Source organism: Larimichthys crocea, chromosome XVI (genome assembly GCF_000972845.2).
Source record: "Larimichthys crocea isolate SSNF chromosome XVI, L_crocea_2.0, whole genome shotgun sequence".
Taxonomy (NCBI): domain Eukaryota; kingdom Metazoa; phylum Chordata; class Actinopteri; family Sciaenidae; genus Larimichthys; species Larimichthys crocea.
The window spans coordinates 8,408,296-8,426,084 of NC_040026.1; the positions used below are offsets into that span (position 1 = coordinate 8,408,296).

The following is a 17,789-nucleotide window of genomic DNA, read 5'->3' on the forward strand; positions in this document are numbered from 1 at the left end:
ATGATATGTTATCCCCAAATGACCAATATTATCCTGATGAGAAAACTCACCACCATAAATAACTTAACTCTTGAGGAAGACTGTGGTTGAAAGTTCCAGAAAAATATAGTGAGTGGAGTTTGAGTATCAAATATAAAATAGGGGGAAACAAAAGGTAAGCCGACAGTATAAAGTTTGATCAGGGAGCAAGGACGTCGCCTACAGTTTTCCGAAGAGCCGTTTTGAAGCCATGTTGGTAGTCGTGGATCATCAGATCTCAAACAAGCCATCTGTAACAGCATTTACCTGTCAATCAAAGCAGCAATGCTGTTAATTATTCTTAACTTTAAGCCTTAATATCATTTGAACAGGTGGGTTATAAAAAAATTAACTCAGTACAGTTGTCATGAACAGGAAAATTAGCTATTTAGAGCTACTTGTGTTTTTTGCACCAGTCTGTAAACGTGTTTATTTCTACTGTGAAGTTGAACATTTTAACATTTCAGGCTCATGGAGACCGACATGTTCTGTAGCCAGCTTCAAGTGGCCGTTCGAGGAACTGCAGTTTTTGGCACAATGGCATAGGCTTCACTACAGAGCCAAGAAGGCTGCAAGAAGTTCATCCTGATTAGATAACTCACTCCAACACATAAAATAACTTCAGAGGAAGGCTGGTTAAAAGCTCCAGAAAAATATAGTGAGTGGAGTTAAAATTGATAGTGTAATAAGAGAAGCTTTTTCATTATAGTGTAGATAAACACTAGCTACTACTAGAACCAGGGGCGCTGTATAGGGGGGGAAAGTTAGGACAATTCCAAGGGCGACGACTGAATATATATAGTATATATATATTTCAAATATAATAATGAAATTAATCATCTCTTTGTTTTTATGTGTTTTGGGCAGCAAAAGTTAAATAAAAATGGGCTTTAGCACATTTTTATGGTGGCTTTTAATCTTGCATCAAATGCACTGCATACTGTATGCAGACTTGCATGCATGTACAAATCACCAGCAGTAAATATTGTGCAAGACACAAAACAGTCGCAAGCCTTTAATTAGAGTTATGTAAAGCTTTTGATGGGTCCTAGAGATGTGGTGACAACAGCTGCGCAGAGAGGGGGCCCAATTAGATTTTTTTGTCATGACTAGATGCGCCCATGACTAGAACACTGTTTTAACTATTGCACTGAAAGTCACTCGTTTTTCCCATCTTATGTTGTCAGAGAATTCACATGCGTCTTCGCTCCTTAAACGCGACACGACGCTCACGTCCACCGCGTTGATAGCGACATTTCCGACGGTCGCTGAAGGCAGCATCAGCTCCATCCAGGAGAGCATCTGTTAGTATACAGCTGTGTTCAGCCGAGGAGGGGGGCCGACAGCACGGCGACAGACACCCGGGTTAACAGCCCCGTTCTACCGGTCCGGACTGTCGACACGTCACTCCCTTTTGTAAACAACAACAACAACAACAGGTATGCTAACGTGGCTCTGAGCAGTCGCATCTTTTGCATGAACAACAACATAATGGGGGCAGGGCGCTCGGCTAGCAGCGTTAGCATCAGCTAGCATCACCTCCTGCCGTTAACCGTTAACGTCCGTTAACGTCCGTTAATTAGCTCTGTGCGTTGGTAGCACAACAGCTAACACTAGTGTTTTAATGAACACGAGGCTGATAACTAACGGTGATTACGTGAATCATTTAAATATTGTCACTAGTGCTAAATTAAAAAATTACTTTATTTTTGGGCGTCATTTTTTTTATTAATTCACAAGTGTTGGCTAGCTATAATAATAATAACAATAACACCCTTTTTTTTATTCTGTCTGCTCTTTAATGTGTGCCCAAATGTCACCTTAACTGTTGTTTGCTTTGGAAGTTGCCCTATCATAATATATACACATAATATAAAGTCAATGATACAAAGTCTACACGGCTTTATTGATGTTTTGCAGTCTTTGAACACATGCACACCTCTCCTGACATATTAGTCCACATGCATTCCTCCACTAACTGTGTTTATGTTTATGAGTTTTTCCCCAGTAAAGCCCAGCTGATTTCATGATAGTGATTTTTACTTGAGATTCATAACACAGTGAGGAGGCATGTTTTGACTACAAGGGATGTCCTGTCCTGAGGGTGACTTTAACAAGGAGCCCTTTATGTTGCCTTTAAGTGAATCTCTGTCTTTTTTTAATTTATTTGTATGTGGCCAGTGAAGAGAGTGTAAGTACTGCTTTGCTCACATGTTTAAGAGCTAATTTAAATATCATCTGTAGGATGGAGGCTGGCTCTGAGTGAGTCCTAAGCATGGGGATTAAGTTAAGATAAGATAAGATGAGGGGAAATTTACTTGTAACTTGTTACAGCGGCTCACAATATACAAGTTGGACAAGAAAAATACTCTAAATAGGGGTGTCCTGGTGTCCCATGTATGAAAGGCAAGTGGTGACAAGAATCAAGAGTTCTTCAACTGGAGAAAACCTGAAGGAGATGTCCGCCTGCTTGCTTTATATCATCAGACAAATTTACACGATTTTGTCTAAAGAGAGCCGATGGAATATTTGGTAATAATCGTACACACGCTGGGAAGAAATTTCAAGACTCTCGTGATATGGATTGCTTAACTGACTGAGACAGTGCCTGATTTTACACTCAAATCTGCTTCATTTGATAGTAATATCAGCCCCTGATGGGACCTGTCCACAGTGGCCGGTATGTAACATGGCCAGTGGTTGTGCAGCATGTTTAATCCACAGTCAGTCAGAGAGTTTGTCTCCTGTGTGTTTTGAATGATGTGATGCAATGCCAGGATGACAGCAGTAACAGAACAATACTATATTTTTCACTTTGACTTATTGCATAGTGAGACATAATGCTACAACATACAGCTATATTTTCCAGCTTCTCTTTATTTCTTGTCCGGCAGGTTGCTAAGTTAAGATGAGACAGAGCTTGCTTACTGACTACTATTTTTTTTTCCTGCAGGGCAAAAGGTCATAAAACCAACTTGCATATCATGAAAAGACAAGAGGGACTTCAATGTGAAATGTAGTTGTTGTTTTTTTCTTCTTCTTATATTTCACTTGGATCAATTCCATTGATTCTCTAGTTTATTGCAGGTGTGTTTTTGTAAGTTTGCCGCTATGCACTTAAACTGAAGTCATCTATCATATGTTAGTAAGACGCAGCCTCTCTTTGTTAGACGTCAGGTCTGAAATATGTGTCTCTAGTCTGGTGCATTCACTATATTTATGGTCTTCCAAGCTCCATGTGTTTGGCTTGTACTTCTAAGAACTAAAAAAAGTTTACTTTTACCTTTACTATTATATTCTGTGACAATAGAAAAACACCTGTCAGTTCATATTATGCACACATTACAGCATTATTTTTATTATTATTTGGACGCTGCTTTGCATGATGGCAACACAAATAAACATGGGCGAGAGAACGGGCTACTTCTGATGCACAGATGTGGTTTGGGTTTAAAAGGTCTGACACAGACAACGCTGCAAATGATGCTGCTGTCACTACGACAGACTCAAACGCCACTAACCTGTTTTACCACCTGCATAAGAATCATGTCAAACTGTACGAAGTGAGTCTACAGATGAGAGACACAAAAGCACCGCTGAGTGCTCAGACTTTAATATTTTATATTTTGTTACATGCTTAATTAAATATTTACACAACACTAAATAATCAAATATAAGCAAGTAGCTCTTTAATTGTTGAGTATGTGATTCAAAATGTAATAAAATATAGACATTTTGATGTTATATAAAGAATTTATTCACTGAGTTTACAGAAAATGTGCTTATTATGATATCTGTACATCATAATATAAAGATTTGGTCATATACTACTTTGAGCAGACGTTACTATTCGTAGCCCATTCCTGTTATTAATTATTGTATTAAATTATATCTGTGGCCTAATCAAAAATATCGCTGTTAAGCTGTATCATTATCTGGCAGTCTCTTTTTGTAACGCAGCTGTAAAGATGTAAGCTCTGAGTGAATTGAGGATCAAAGTTGCAGAGACGCTAGGGATCACTACACTGTCACTGCAGATTAAGCACTCATAACATTTCTTCCTGTCACTGGGACATTGGTAATATATTATTATAATTATATTTAACTTAAAGTGGCTGCTTGGGTGTGTGTGTGCAGTCAGCACTGAACCGAGCAGGTGTGTTGTGTCTGTGTTGGCGCCCAGCGAACGGGGCTGAAATTTACTGCTGTTAGTCCTTGGCACAGGCGCGACTGTATCTGCCAGATCTGACCTAAAGAGCAGAACCTGAATGGAGCCTGTGTGTGTGTGTGTGTGTGTGTGTGTGTGTGTGTGTGTGCCTTTTTTAAAACACACAACTAGAGCAGACGTAGCCTCAACAGGGGGGGGTGCGGTCCAGTGCCACAGTGACTAAACCTCGGGGCATTATCCATAGCCTATTTATGGGAGAAAATCAATTCCTTTTGTGTAGAGGAGCTGTTATTGCCTTAAACAAAAAAAATACTCAATCACATCAGCAGCCAGTCAGCGCTTTCCCATCAAACTGTATCAGTTTCGAGCTGACTTTGGACTCATAATGCGTCTTTTTTTTTTTTGAGCTTCTCTTAAAAACGTTCATACATAAAACGGATGTGTTTTTGTTCAGGCACGCACGCGCAAATTTTGCAATTCATCATCATTTTGATGAATCATCTTGCAAGTCCCTTCGCCACCACATTAAGCAATCAGTTTGCCATCAGCTGCTGGAGTGCAGTTGCATACAAAGCAAAAAGCGATGTCGCCGTCGGTCATTTACATTCTTTCTTTTTTGTTTCTTTTTCTTGTTGTTTCCTGTGCTGTCATTTCATAGCATAAAAAAAAACAGCTGTACTCTTCATCGTTGTCTACGTTGTTTGCGTATCGTTTCTAACTACAAAATCCAAGCAGGACTTTCTCTACAGCAGAACAGTGAATGAGTCATCGTGGTGTCAAAGTAACCTTCACTTTAGCTGTCAAGCTAAGAATTATCTTTATTGTCTGGCAGAAGATTTGCATGAAATTACAAAAAGAGAAAGCTACATCTTTGAACACTCCTAAAACCTAAAAGACGGTTTGCCTTTAGGCCCATCCTGTGTTTATTTCCAAACAACTTTGTTTGTACTTGTATTACCTTAGCTGAGCAAATGTTTGTCAGAATGTACATATTTGTACACATTTCCAGTCGGTAGCCTCCGTGTTCATTCTTACTCTTGTGTTCTAGGCTCTTGGCGTTGACAGCTTTCCTTTCCTTTCTTTAATTTTTTTGTCTCCCATTATGGCTCAATCATCGTGCACAGAAAACATGGCAGAAGCCCACCAGGCGGTGGCCTTCCAGTTCACCGTCACTCCGGAGGGCATCGATCTGCAGCTGTCCCACCAGGCCCTCACTGAGATCTACCTCTCCGGTGTGCGCTCCTGGAAGAAGCGTATCGTCAGACTCAAGGTATCTGCCTGTGTCTGTCTGTTATAATTACAGTGATGTGCCTCTTCCTCCTTGTTATCACAGCTTTTTATCTTCTTTGCATGTCAGCACTTGCTTCTGTATCAGAGTTCAATGTTGAGGAATCTTTGAAGTACTCTTTTCTTTTGGCAAGCCGATATAATGGTTTTGGGGTTTTCCAGTCATATTTTTGGCTCATTCTTCTCAATTTGGAGGTTGTATGTTATTGCTTTGTAAGAGTAAACTTGAACTTTGACCTCAGTCATTGAAACACTGACACAGGCCGATTTGCAGCTGTGTTTATCTTTATTTGTCTTAACTCTACTGTCCTATTCTCTGTAATTTGTGGCTGGAATCAAGATTTGATGTACAGATTATCACTTAGGAAGACAAAAAAAGAAAAAAAGGAAACACCAGAAGAAAAGAATCCAGTGATAGAATGATCCATATTATGAAAAAACAAGTTTATTTGTATAGTATAGTAAAGTAAAACTTAAGTGGGAAAATCAATTAAACATCTCAATCCATCTCATGGTATCATGTGCAACACTACAGACTTCCACAAATACACATAAATAGAGAGAATATATTTGGTAAAATGTTATTTGTTCCTTCATTACACTCAACATAAAACCACCTTTAAGGCACGCTGGAGGCAACGTGGCTATACAGATGCAAATCATCTTCTGGAATTGCTCACAAATAGAGGCATTTTGGCTGAGACTGAACATAGTTTTTTTATATATACCTGGGCAATATAAAGTGATGCTAAAGGAAAGTAATTATTGGTCAAATGGACCCACCGAAACATAGACAGTGGTTAGATAAAGTACTAAAAAGATTCATGGTGGAAAAAATGGCTTATTCCCTAAGAGTGAAAGAAGACGTGTTTGATAAAAAATAGGAAAATGGATTAGGTTTATAAATAAAGACACTGGCACTAATAATCAACAGTAATTCAACGATACAATAAATTGCATTACTCGATGTGAACTGTAATCTCCTCTATACAGTTGTATAGAAATGTTGTGTTGTAGTTATTTTTAGTTTGTGTACCCTCGCTCCTGAAAAAGAGGGCTTCCTCTCAGTGAGTCTTTTTCCTCGTGATGTGTGGACCTCATCAATCAATAATGAATGCCACACATTATGACTCATATCTTCGTTTGATCCTCACTTCCATCACTCGTTCACCTTCAGAATGAAGATTTAAAGTGATGTTTAATATGTGTGAGCATTTTATACCAAGTATGACATGCACCAGTTACAAAAACTGTTAAATGAACAGTTCAATTCTGTGTAATTTGTTGCGTAAATCAGTTTATGTCTGACACTGAGCTAAACACAGTCAGAATTGAGCGTTTACACGACGTGTGTCACCTCTGATCATAACTGAATTGTCAGCGTGCGTGTCATGTCACTGATTGTAAACAGGAAGAATGGGATTTCAAATCAATCTCTCTTCTCTCATGTTAACAGAACAGTGTGATAACAGGGGTATATCCTGCTAGTCCGTCCTCCTGGCTTTTTGTGGTCATAGCAATCCTGGCTACAATGTACACTCGCTCCGACCCCTCCATGGGACTCATAGCCAAGATACAGGAGCACCTGCCAGTCAGGTAACACATGAAATGGTTAATGTTCCCTGTCCCTGATTGTACATTGTGTCACAGAGAGTAGTGTAGAGTCTGTATAGATGTATAGTATATACCCCTTCCCATTCTTCCTTTTTCAAAGTAATATCTGTAATATATTCTTTGTCTCTCCCATTGTTCTCTTCATGTAAAACACATTTACTTTAAGTGAAGGGATATTCACATGCTCCTTATTCTTTTATTTGTTGCACTAACTGTTCTTCTTATTTCCACTTGGCCCCCTTTCCCAGTCAGTCGATGAGTACCCAGTGCCAGGCCTTGTTGTCGGCAGTGCTCTTCAGCACCATGCTATGGCTCTTGCTCATCTTCACCATGCGCATGTGCCTCAAGCAGCTCCTCTGCTACCACCGCTGGATATTCGAGCAGCACGGCAAGATGTCCAACACCACCAAAGTCTGGGTGGTCAGTGTTATTTCACACTTTTTTCACAACCTTTTACTGTCTGTCCCCCAGTTTGATTATCGTTTGTATACAGCCAGTATGTAATTCTGTAATGTCAATACAAATGTTTTATGCTGTGAGAAAATGCTGTACTTTTACAGTGAATGATCTTCCTGTTCAGAAAGGAGTATTTTTTGCTGAAAGGCTTCTTTTTGAAATCACCTTAATTAAAAAAAAACAAACAAACATTTTTATGATATATAATGTTATGCAAAACCACTTAAAGACCAAAGAAAACAACCATAATTAGTCTTAGGTGTGTTCTCACTTCAGTATTTTGAGTGTGTTTGTTTTTCTCAATGCTTGTGTTTCCATGCCAGGCGCTGGTGCGGATCTTTTCTGGCAGAAAGCCTCTGCTCTACAGCTACCAGGGTTCACTGCCAAACCTGCCTGTGCCTGTCATCAAGGACACAGTCAAGAGGGTGAGACATAAAGCAGAGGAATTAACAACACGCCGATTACTGACCATAAAACAGATGGATCACTTTATCACATTTCTTTTTATTTTCTGCCCACCTTTGCACTAAATTTTCTTATTTTTTTAAACAAAAATCTACTTGAGAGATTAGAGGAGATGTGATGGAAATGAGATTTGGCATTATATTAGTAGAATTAGATGTTGTAATGGTAGAAAACTTCACATCACCAACTGTGGGTGTTAATTTATGTTAATTCATTGATTTGCAAATGTTTTTCTGTGTTTCTGTAGACCAAGGAATTCTGCTGGCACTTTTATTTCTGCTGCTTTTTCATAATTCAGTTCAATTTCTTTTTGCACGTCTCTTTTATTTAGTACATGGAATCAGTGCGTCCGCTGATGGATGATACCGAGTATGAACGCATGGCCAAGCTGGCAGCAGAGTTTGAGACCGGGCTCGGTAATCGCCTGCAGTGGTACCTCAAACTCAAAGCTCTCTGGTCCTCCAACTATGTAAGTGGTTGACCACAATGTTTAATGATTAAGCGTGAATTCTCACAGGATCAGGCATTGGGGGAACTCGTAGCAGGGTTGTCCCCGGCGTTGCAGACTGCTGGTACGGAAACGGACTACCCCCACTGATATAAATGGAAAAACCTTTATTTCTTTGCTGGAGCACCTGATCCTGTGTGAATCTACACTAAGTGTGGCTACTTCAAATATCACCTAAATGTCTGAAGCAAAGCAGGCCAGAGGGAATTTAAAATCCCATTAACAATGCATATCTTTGTGAGGTTCTGTGGTTTGAATTATTTAACCTGTCTGATTATGCGAAAGTGTGATGTGACTGCAATATTGGCATACTCACAAAGATGTTTTGATTCTTCAGGTTAGTGACTGGTGGGAGGAATACGTCTATCTACGTGGACGGAGCCCAATAATGGTCAACAGCAACTATTATGGCATGGTATGAAAATCTGACTCTTTCAGTTATTCCAGGCATACTTGCGGATCATTTCATTTGGATGATACTCAATCATGTTTATTCCTTCTCCTGACTTCCCGTCTCTGTTCCTTCTCTCCCGCAGGACTTCTTGTATGTGACACCCACACCTATCCAGGCGGCGAGGGCAGGCAACAGTATTCATGCATTCTTCTTATACCGCCAAAAACTCAACAGAGAAGAGATCAAACCTGTGAGTTTAGCCACCAAGTCAGCCTTGGCTGCTCCGTATATACACGGAGGCGTTCATTATTCATGTCTCTTTGCTATGGCAACAGAAGGCTTTTAAATGAAATGTCGAGACATTTCTTTGAGGGAACTTAAAATGACAATAGAAACGTATGAGACCATCAGTATGTAGTTGACTGTGAGTAACATCCATCCATCAGTGTTTGTGTGTCTTGACTGTTTATACTGTAGCAGATAGCATGTGCATCTCCATTTGTTTGTTCACGTGAAGACATTTCCCTCATGTTCTCATACCATGCTCATCTCTCACCCCTTCCTTTTTTTACTCCTTTCAAACTCTCTTTCGCTTGTTTGATTTCTCTTTATCTACCTCCCTTATTTCCTCTTCGTCTCCTCCGCTGCTCTCCTCTGTTCTTTTCCCCACGCCCCTTCCCCTTCGCCTTCTCCTCTCCGTTTTCCCAGAGTCGTATACCAGGCACTGTCATTCCTCTGTGTGCAGCTCAGTATGAGAGGATGTTCAACACTACACGCACTCCTGGAGAGGAGACCGGTAAAGAGACTAACATGTACACACACATAGACACACACTGTACACGTGCACATGAGCAGTTCGCTTCAACGCGGGGAAAGCCGGTTTCTGACTTCATAGTGAACAATGCTAACTCAAGAATGCTTCAGAGATGATGAAGGGGCATGCCGAAGGTGTCTGAACCCTCTGGAGTTTATGTGGGGATAGAAAACTGTGTGAAAGACTGCGTGTGTGTGTGTGTGAGTGTGTATGGTATCAAGAAGCAAGGTGTCAAGAGTCATACGTCTGCTGTACAGCTCATCGTGTCGTCTTTCATCCGTCTCTTCTTGCCTTCTGGTGTCATCTCAGGTCTGTCTAGGTTTTCCGAGAAAGGGTCTGTCTCTAACTAATGTCTATTTTCTTCTGCCCACGCATTTTATTTTCTCACCTCTCGTCCTTGGTTCTCTCTCTGTTTCATACCAACACCTTTCTGTATTTTTTTTTTCTATCATCCCTTCTCTATCTCCTCTCTTTCTCTCCTTTACTTTTTCTTGTACTGGCCCATCTTTCTTTCTCCTGCTCAGTGGTTGTTGAGGTCTGCAGTTCCTTGCTGTTCCTATCAGTTTGAACGGATGTTTGACACTTGTCGAATCCCTGGAACGCTGACAGGTAGTATTTATATTTTTACACATCTGGGCCAATCCTAGTTTAGATCTTCAAATTGACAAACATGCTGAAATGCTTAACATTTTTTACTGAGTATAATTCATTAATTTATTATGAAGATACATCCCATATATAGTAAATGTTCCTTTTCCATCATGCTAATGAGCTAAAAGTCAATCACCCTGCCTTCTATTTTTAGGATAATTTATGTACAGGAATTGAATACAGTATTCATTTGTATGTGTCCTTTAGTATACAATTACCTGAAAATAAGAATATTTGTGTTTTCGTGGCCTAAATGAGCTCTTTATATCTACAGTGAGAGCAGGTCCTCTTCCATGAAGTCCGCCATTTTTGTTTGATATGTCCTTTTGCTTTTTATGCTAATGTTTCTTACATGCATGGTAGGAGAAGGTGACATGTGGGAGAGTGTTCATATGGTTGCAATCTGCAACTTCACCGCTAGGTGTCAGTAAATCCTACACACTGGACCTTTTAAGTTATTCATTTAGTGTGATTACCGTAGTCATCCTGACCCCACAAGGTAGGCTACATCAACCTAAAACTACCCGTTGGAGTTGTGTTGTGAAGTAGAAGACGTTTGCCTGTTCATCTGAATTCAGTAAAGCAGAGTGTGTCCAGTGTTTGAAACATTTGTGCACTTTATAAGATGATTTGTAGTCATAACAACCCTCCACAAAACATTCAGAAACATTGTTTTCATTCTGGGAACAGATGTTCAGTGCTGATATCTCAGATATATGTTGTTCATTGACGTTTAAACTTCTGCTACTTCAGTGATTTTGACACTTAAGCGGATACTTTTTCACAAAATCTTACAGGCAAAAGTAGAGACAGAGTGTTGTCTACGACTCCATTAACAAAATATTTATCTCCATTTTTCCTTTATGTGCGAAGATACTCTGCAACATTGGCAGGACAGCGACCATATAGCAGTATACCACAGAGGACGCTACTTTCGTCTAAAGGTGTACCAGGCAGGCAGACTCCTGTGCCCAAGAGAGATTGAATTTCAGATTCAGAGGATCCTCGATGACCCTACACCTCCTTCCAAAGGAGAAGCCAATCTGGGAGCCCTGACAGCTGGAGACAGGTCAGTTTTGACAAGACACCAGTGCTTAAATCACCATACAGCACACTGCAATTTAAACGTAATGTCATCATCTTCTTGTAAAATGTTTCCCAGAACTCCATGGGCTAAAGCCAGGGCGAAGTATTTCAGCAGTGGGGTCAATAAACGCTCTCTGGACTGCATCGAGAAAGCCGCCTTCTTTGTGACCCTGGATGATGATGAACAAGGCATGAGGGGAGATGACCCAGCAGCTAGTTTAGATAACTACGCCAAAGCCTTGTTGCATGGGAAATGTTATGACAGGTAATTTTTACATAGACACGTCGTGTTGTTGAATTTTAACTGTCCCTTCAGCCTTCAGTCATTATGTTGGTTGTCCTGCAGGTGGTTTGACAAGTCCTTCCAGGTCGTTTACTTCAGCAATGGCAAGAAAGGCATAAATGCGGAACACGCGTGGGCTGATGGGCCGGTGTTATCACACGTATGGGAGGTGAGGAACATAAAATCAAAGTAGGTTGTGCGCTGTTGTCATCGGGTACTGAGAAGATGCCATTACTTACGTCTGTCGCGTCTCTCCAGTACACCCTGGCCACTGACTGTTTCCAGCTCGGTTACAATGAAGAGGGCCACTGCAAAGGAGAAGTGGATTCATCTCTACCACGACCACAGAAGCTGAACTGGGAAATCCCTCCTGAGGTTATAAGATTACACTTACTGTCAAAATGATTCATTTTAAATAGGTATTATAGAACGCAGACATCTTGTGTTGTCTTCAAGGACACATTACAGCGTTAGACTGTTCTAAATGTGATCATTTGGTTTTTTTGTCAAGAGGCAGACCGGAAGATCGGTAGTTAGTCTAGCTTAGCTTAAAGACTATAAGTGGGACAAAATGAGTGGAAAATACACCTAAAAAATACACCTACTAGCACATCTAAATTTTATTTCTTAACTATAAACTAAGGTTTCATAAGTATTCTGTATTTGTATTAATATGGAAACATGGCTCATGCTTTTGAACGTATCTCTGTCGCGTTGATGTTAACTGTTTGGATGTGTCTGTCTCAGTGCGAGGAGCAGATCTCTCAGTCTCTGGCAGTGGCCCAGGCCTTGGCTGACGATGTGGACATGCACGTTTTTGCCTTCCGAGACTTCGGAAAAGGAAAGATCAAGAAGTGCCGAGTCAGTCCAGATGCTTTCATTCAGATTGCTCTTCAGATGGCCTACTACAGGGTGAGCCTCCTTCTAAAGTACAAACATATATGTGCATGATCAATCTAAAGGCAGTCCGTCTGTTGTTTTGGGTCTGTACCCTGCACATGTGACAGATCAACAGAAAGAAAATGTGACATTTGGATTTGGAACTGTCAGTTTTATCTGTTACATCTGAGTTTTGTTTTTGCGTTCCAGGATCGGGGCACTTTCTGTTTGACGTATGAATCCTCCATGACCCGTCTGTTCAGGGAGGGCAGGACCGAGACGGTTCGCTCTTGTACCAATGAGACCACCGCCTTCATCCGAGCGATGGAGGGTGGAGAGGTGAGATCATGGAAGCTGTGTCTCGATTTTCATCATTCTTGTACGATGTTTGAGGATGATTAAAGGTTCTCTGATGAAACTAAATCTGCATTGCAAATGATTGCGTCTAATTGCTATTTCCCTCGCATAAATCATACGGCGGCTATTTTTAATGTGTGCTATGCCAATTAGTCATACTGCTCTTTCCATTCTCCACTAGGCAGCAGATGTGTGCAGGCGTTTGTTCCGCACAGCGTCGGAAAAGCATCAGCATCTAAACCGCATGGCTGCGACTGGAGCTGGTATTGACAGACACCTCTTCTGCCTCTACGTGGTGTCCAAATATCTCGGAGTGGAATCTCCGTTCTTGAAAGAGGTTCATTTGTTTTTCTTGTCACGTGTAATTTATATCAGACTGCTCAGTACAGTTTTGTCTTTTTTTTAGTTGAGCCAATACAGCCAAACTGATGCAATGACTTCTTCAGGTGCTGTCCGAGCCCTGGCGGCTGTCCACCAGTCAGATTCCTTTCCAGCAGTTGAACCTATTTGACATAATCCGCTATCCAGAGTACGTCTCCTGTGGAGGGGGCTTTGGACCGGTGAGTGCTGCCGTCGCTGCTTCAATCACCTAAACTGTTAACCAGAAATTAACACATTACGTTAGTAGAAATTCTTTTGAGTGGAAACAACAAACAGTGGCTATCTCTTTCAGGTGGCTGATGACGGTTATGGGGTAGCCTACAGCATTTTGGGAGAGAACATGATTAACTTCCATGTCTCGTGCAAGCACTCATGTCCAGACACTGTGAGTTTAATGAAAAAAAATCAACTTAGGGCAAGAATTTCTGTGCCAGGGCTGAACTTTTATTTATATATTTATTTAGACTGATATACTCTGTCCTTCCCTTCCAGGATGCCCATAGGTTTGGTGAGCGGATCAGAAAAGCCTTACACGACCTGCTAGACCTGCTGGGCCCCAACCAAAAAGAGCCCAACAACACAGAAGAGAGGCGGCCAGAGGTCAAGAAAAACCTGTAGGCGGTTACTCAGGGGAAAAAGGATGCTGAAGGGAAGGTGCACAAACATACGTGTTACACTATGAATTGAGGAGAGACAGTTGTTTTTTTTCCCTCATGCATTTTATAGCCAGCCTGATAACATTCAAGAGACAGCTCTGTGAGGAAACTGATATAATGGAGGTGATGTTTTCACTGATTTGCATCTGTATTTGTGTATGTATATTAGCTGTGTGGTATGTGTGTGAGAAGGAAAAAGGACCCTAGAATAACAAGTGTAATTCAAGTACAGGGAAAAAAATCAAATCAATAAAACCTCAATGACGTTTGATTATTATATGACGGCTGTGAATTGCACCAATCAAAGTTAGGGTAGAAGTTCCTGGAACATAATCTCATCACAGGAAGTAACTTAATATAAACTCAAATGTTTAAAATCATTACGTATACCACACTTTTTTGTGCCATTTTTTTTTTTTTTGAACTTTTTTGATAAATGATTGGAAGTGTGTGTGTGTGTGACATTCTCGGAGCATTAGTGAAGAGAGAAAACATACTGGCCCGTCGAAGTGATTCCAGTTTCTGCCATCTGAATGCAACATAGCTGTAACAGTGACACCGGGTATTTTAAAAATGTAGAAGTCTGTGACTTCTCTGTGTTTACTCATTATGTATAAATCTGCTTTCTATAACAACACGATTGTAAAGCCGTGCTGAGTGCGACCAGCTGTTTATACGTGTAGTGACATGACATGAATTTATTAAATCCATACTCTTACTCTTCAGCTGGTATTATATTCAGTGCCAACTTTTATTTATTTTTTTCAAACTGTACATACAAATAAAGTGAAGGTTTTTCCTTTCAGTGGTCAGCAGGCATTTCAAACGTAACCGTACTGTTTTGTACTGCACTGCCATCTATAAAACTCTTTATTTTTATGTTATTTAACAACCACTGTAACAATGCAAGCTATATTTATTAACATCATACGCAGTGCTGCAGGTCAGGCGTGGATTACATGTTAAGGATACATCAAAGGATGGTGTGTTACCAGTGATGCAGGTTCCTCTGTTATTTTCCACTGATTATTGCTTTTTTTTGTTTTCTCCCCAGATCAGTTGAGCTTGTCTCATTGTATTGCTATTGTCAGCCTTTTTTAATGCAATCTTATGAGGGAACATAAAATCATTCTTAAAGAAGAAAAAAAAAAGGTCTCAAATGTATTTATTTTTGTTTCTTTAACAGTGTACAAACTTAACACGAAGCAAAAAAACAACAAAAAGCAGAACCAGAGATATCTCCTATTTTTGGGATCCTTCTAGAGCCACAGATCATTTATTAATATAACATTTTTCCACATATGAAGTAGGACTACCCATTGTCTGTAAAAGTTATAAAACTGTGGAGTTCCCCTTTAAGATAAAGCTTACAGGTTTGCCAGAAGGGGAAGTTTGTGCATCTATGTGATTTTAACACACACAGCACACCTATTGTTAATTTATGAGATAAGACTGAACATAATACATCGAAGAGCATAAAAATATAATAATTAACCTGATCCATGAATAACATTTGTATGTACAACCACTCTAGCTTGATGATTTCATAGAGGCTGCTTCACTTTATGCCGCTTTCTAACAGACCTCAATGACTTTGGTTTTGTCTTCTTTATGGAAAATCTCCCCGTCTGGCTGGACTACCCACTGAAGCTTTAATTTGTCATTCCTATTTTGGATCTACTGAAGCAAGACAAAAATCATTAACATAAATGTACCATCAGTTAATGTGCTCAAACTTGAGAGTCGACAAAAACTTACCTGACTCAATATGGCTTTGCTCACAGCAGAGTCACTGAAGTCAACGATTGAATTTGACCTCATTTTCACACTCACGATGTGCCTCCTGACTAACACTGTGGGTTGGACAAATGTTAAAGATGATGCTGTTTTAGAAAATATGGTGACAACAATTTGTTAGCAAGACAACTGAGAACCAAGATATAGATTTTAAATTCATCTCATTCATAACAAACAAACAGAAACAGACACTGTACATGATAAAATCAGAATGTAACATATATACTTACCAGTAGAGCAATAAAAAGGAAATGCTGAAGTACAACCTCTGTCCCACATCGTCTTTGGGGAGGTGTAATACAATGTACAGATCCCATCATTATTTGGCTGAGTGCTTTCCCAGTGTCTGTAAGAACTGTAACTCCCATCTGACCATTTCCACTCATCTTTGAACACACCGATCCAGAAAAAGGTCGGAGGAAAATTCCCAGCTATTTGCTGTACGGCCTGATTTTCAATCACATTCATCACACTGACCAGGTCACCATAATTCAGTTGACAGTGCGCTCGGGCTTGCCTCCAAGACATCGCTTCAAGAACAACATACATCTTACTGGACCCCTTATCTGTGAATATTGCAAAATGTGCTGTAAAGATTAAAACGTTTGAAGAGAATAAAAAAAAAACCCATCACACACACACTACTAGTTTTCTAGCTGCTGCAAACAAGTTTAAAGCTGCATAATTCTGCAGTGATTTAAACTGCACTTTTATAAAGTTTGTATTTTTTAAAGAGACAAAAGATTTGGTCGAGTGGCAGAGGATGAGATATCCTTACTTTTAGTCCCTTGTATGGGTCAAGCTCCAAAAATGCTTTTATTCCTACAATTCCCATAATGCAATGTGATATTTTTCAATAGAACTTCTCTGCCAATACCTTTCATTCTGCATGCCCCTTGTTTTACCCTAAGAGCTTGAAATTAGACATAGATGAAGTATGTGTGAAGTTTTGTGTTAATGCTCATGACAATTGACTAAAAGGGATGGGACAATGGCCCACCTAAAGGTGGATAACCTCCAAATGGAGACCCAAAAACAAACAAGATTTTGTGGAAAGGCTGTTCAAAGGACAGCTGATTCGTGGTTCATGCCAACTGAGGGGTGTGGTAGTGGGTGCATACCTTCTAAACAGATCCACCCAGCATCATGTTGCGTGTGTGAACGCGTGAATGCATGGATGCATGTGCATATGTGATTGCAGCTATTGCAAATTCACGTTTGTTTCTCAAGTGAACACATGAAGATTTCGTACCTTCCTGACAGACAAACGGATTTAGGTTTCCACAGGGTGCACTGAGCCATTTCCCATCATCCCTCATGCCTCCACAGTCATGAGAAGAATCAGGTGAACTGGCCCAGTTTGTGTAATTAACTAATCCATCACTGGTCTGAGTTTCTCCCACAGACCACTGCCAGGATGCCACCCCGTTCTTTTTCAGACCAATCCAGGCACTTGATACCCCATCACTGGGCGTCTTCGCCAGCTTGGTCATGTCATCTCGGTTGCGAATAGTAGCGAGGTCAATGTGGTTCTCTCTGCAATACGTTTGGGCATTGTTCCAAGTCATTGACGTGTCTATCAGGACATATTCTCGCTCATATTGTGAACACAAAATGACACAACCTGTGAAGAGACATCCACCAAAACATCATCAAATAAATGAGTTTTAATTTCAATTCATTATTTGCATCGTTTCATACAAAGACACTCACCTGAAGAAAGCAGCAAAATCACCAGGCTGAGCATATTTTATCTCTGGGAGAAAAAAAGAATAAATGTAACTTACTTTTAGAGAGATTAAAAGACATTAACACGTTTAAGAGAGATCACTTAGTTAAATAATACTTAACAGTAATGCGAGCACAGGATTTTACAATTTCTGCTTTGCTTACAGAGACTGTCAAGTGACCTTGTTTCTGCAAGCAGCGGCTTATTATGAATATATCATTATCTGCTAAAAATAACGAGGGCACA

General features: G+C 40.2%; 2 protein-coding genes across 3 annotated transcripts; one reads left to right on the top strand and one right to left on the bottom strand.

Annotated features, from left to right (window-relative positions):
• The first annotated feature begins 1,251 nt into the window (after positions 1-1,251).
• LOC104935904 (carnitine O-palmitoyltransferase 1, liver isoform) lies at positions 1,252-14,735 on the top strand. 2 transcript variants are annotated; one of them, XM_027289776.1, is made up of 19 exons: positions 1,252-1,457; positions 5,311-5,456; positions 6,930-7,069; positions 7,336-7,507; positions 7,867-7,968; positions 8,340-8,477; positions 8,854-8,931; positions 9,053-9,160; positions 10,249-10,333; positions 11,249-11,444; positions 11,538-11,726; positions 11,808-11,913; positions 12,003-12,119; positions 12,492-12,656; positions 12,834-12,962; positions 13,162-13,317; positions 13,427-13,540; positions 13,654-13,746; positions 13,854-14,735. In XM_027289776.1, the coding sequence occupies exons 2-19, from the start codon at positions 5,316-5,318 to the stop codon at positions 13,977-13,979; spliced, it is 2,355 nt and encodes a 784-aa protein (XP_027145577.1). In that variant the 5' UTR covers positions 1,252-1,457; positions 5,311-5,315; the 3' UTR covers positions 13,980-14,735. The 2 variants fall into 2 exon arrangements, with proteins under 2 accessions (XP_027145577.1, XP_027145576.1); XM_027289775.1 differs by lacking the exon at positions 10,249-10,333 and adding an exon at positions 9,619-9,706 and having other exon boundaries at positions 1,253-1,457.
• Positions 14,736-15,050: 315 nt separating this feature from the next.
• LOC109141292 (C-type mannose receptor 2-like) lies at positions 15,051-17,552 on the bottom strand. The gene is made up of 5 exons (XM_027289779.1): positions 17,528-17,552; positions 17,067-17,438; positions 16,045-16,380; positions 15,776-15,870; positions 15,051-15,697 (listed from the first exon to the last, which is right to left on the bottom strand). Exons 2-5 carry the CDS (start codon positions 17,380-17,382, stop codon positions 15,695-15,697), a joined length of 750 nt encoding a protein of 249 aa, XP_027145580.1. The 5' UTR covers positions 17,383-17,438; positions 17,528-17,552; the 3' UTR covers positions 15,051-15,694.
• Positions 17,553-17,789: the final 237 nt, after the last annotated feature.

Bases quoted from the DNA above. Each gene is read 5' to 3' on its own strand.
- LOC104935904 (XM_027289775.1), top strand. From the start codon at position 5,316: ATGGCAGAAGCCCACCAGGCGGTGGCCTTCCAGTTCACCGTCACTCCG. The intron at 12,120-12,491 runs GTTATAAGATTA...TGTCTGTCTCAG, and splicing joins ACTGGGAAATCCCTCCTGAG to TGCGAGGAGCAGATCTCTCA. The intron at 13,541-13,653 runs GTGAGTGCTGCC...TATCTCTTTCAG, and splicing joins GTGGAGGGGGCTTTGGACCG to GTGGCTGATGACGGTTATGG.
- LOC109141292 (XM_027289779.1), bottom strand. From the start codon at position 17,382: ATGACTTGGAACAATGCCCAAACGTATTGCAGAGAGAACCACATTGAC. The intron at 16,381-17,066 runs GTACGAAATCTT...CAATATTCACAG, and splicing joins TCCGTTTGTCTGTCAGGAAG to ATAAGGGGTCCAGTAAGATG. The intron at 15,871-16,044 runs GTAAGTATATAT...TCCAACCCACAG, and splicing joins TCCTTTTTATTGCTCTACTG to TGTTAGTCAGGAGGCACATC.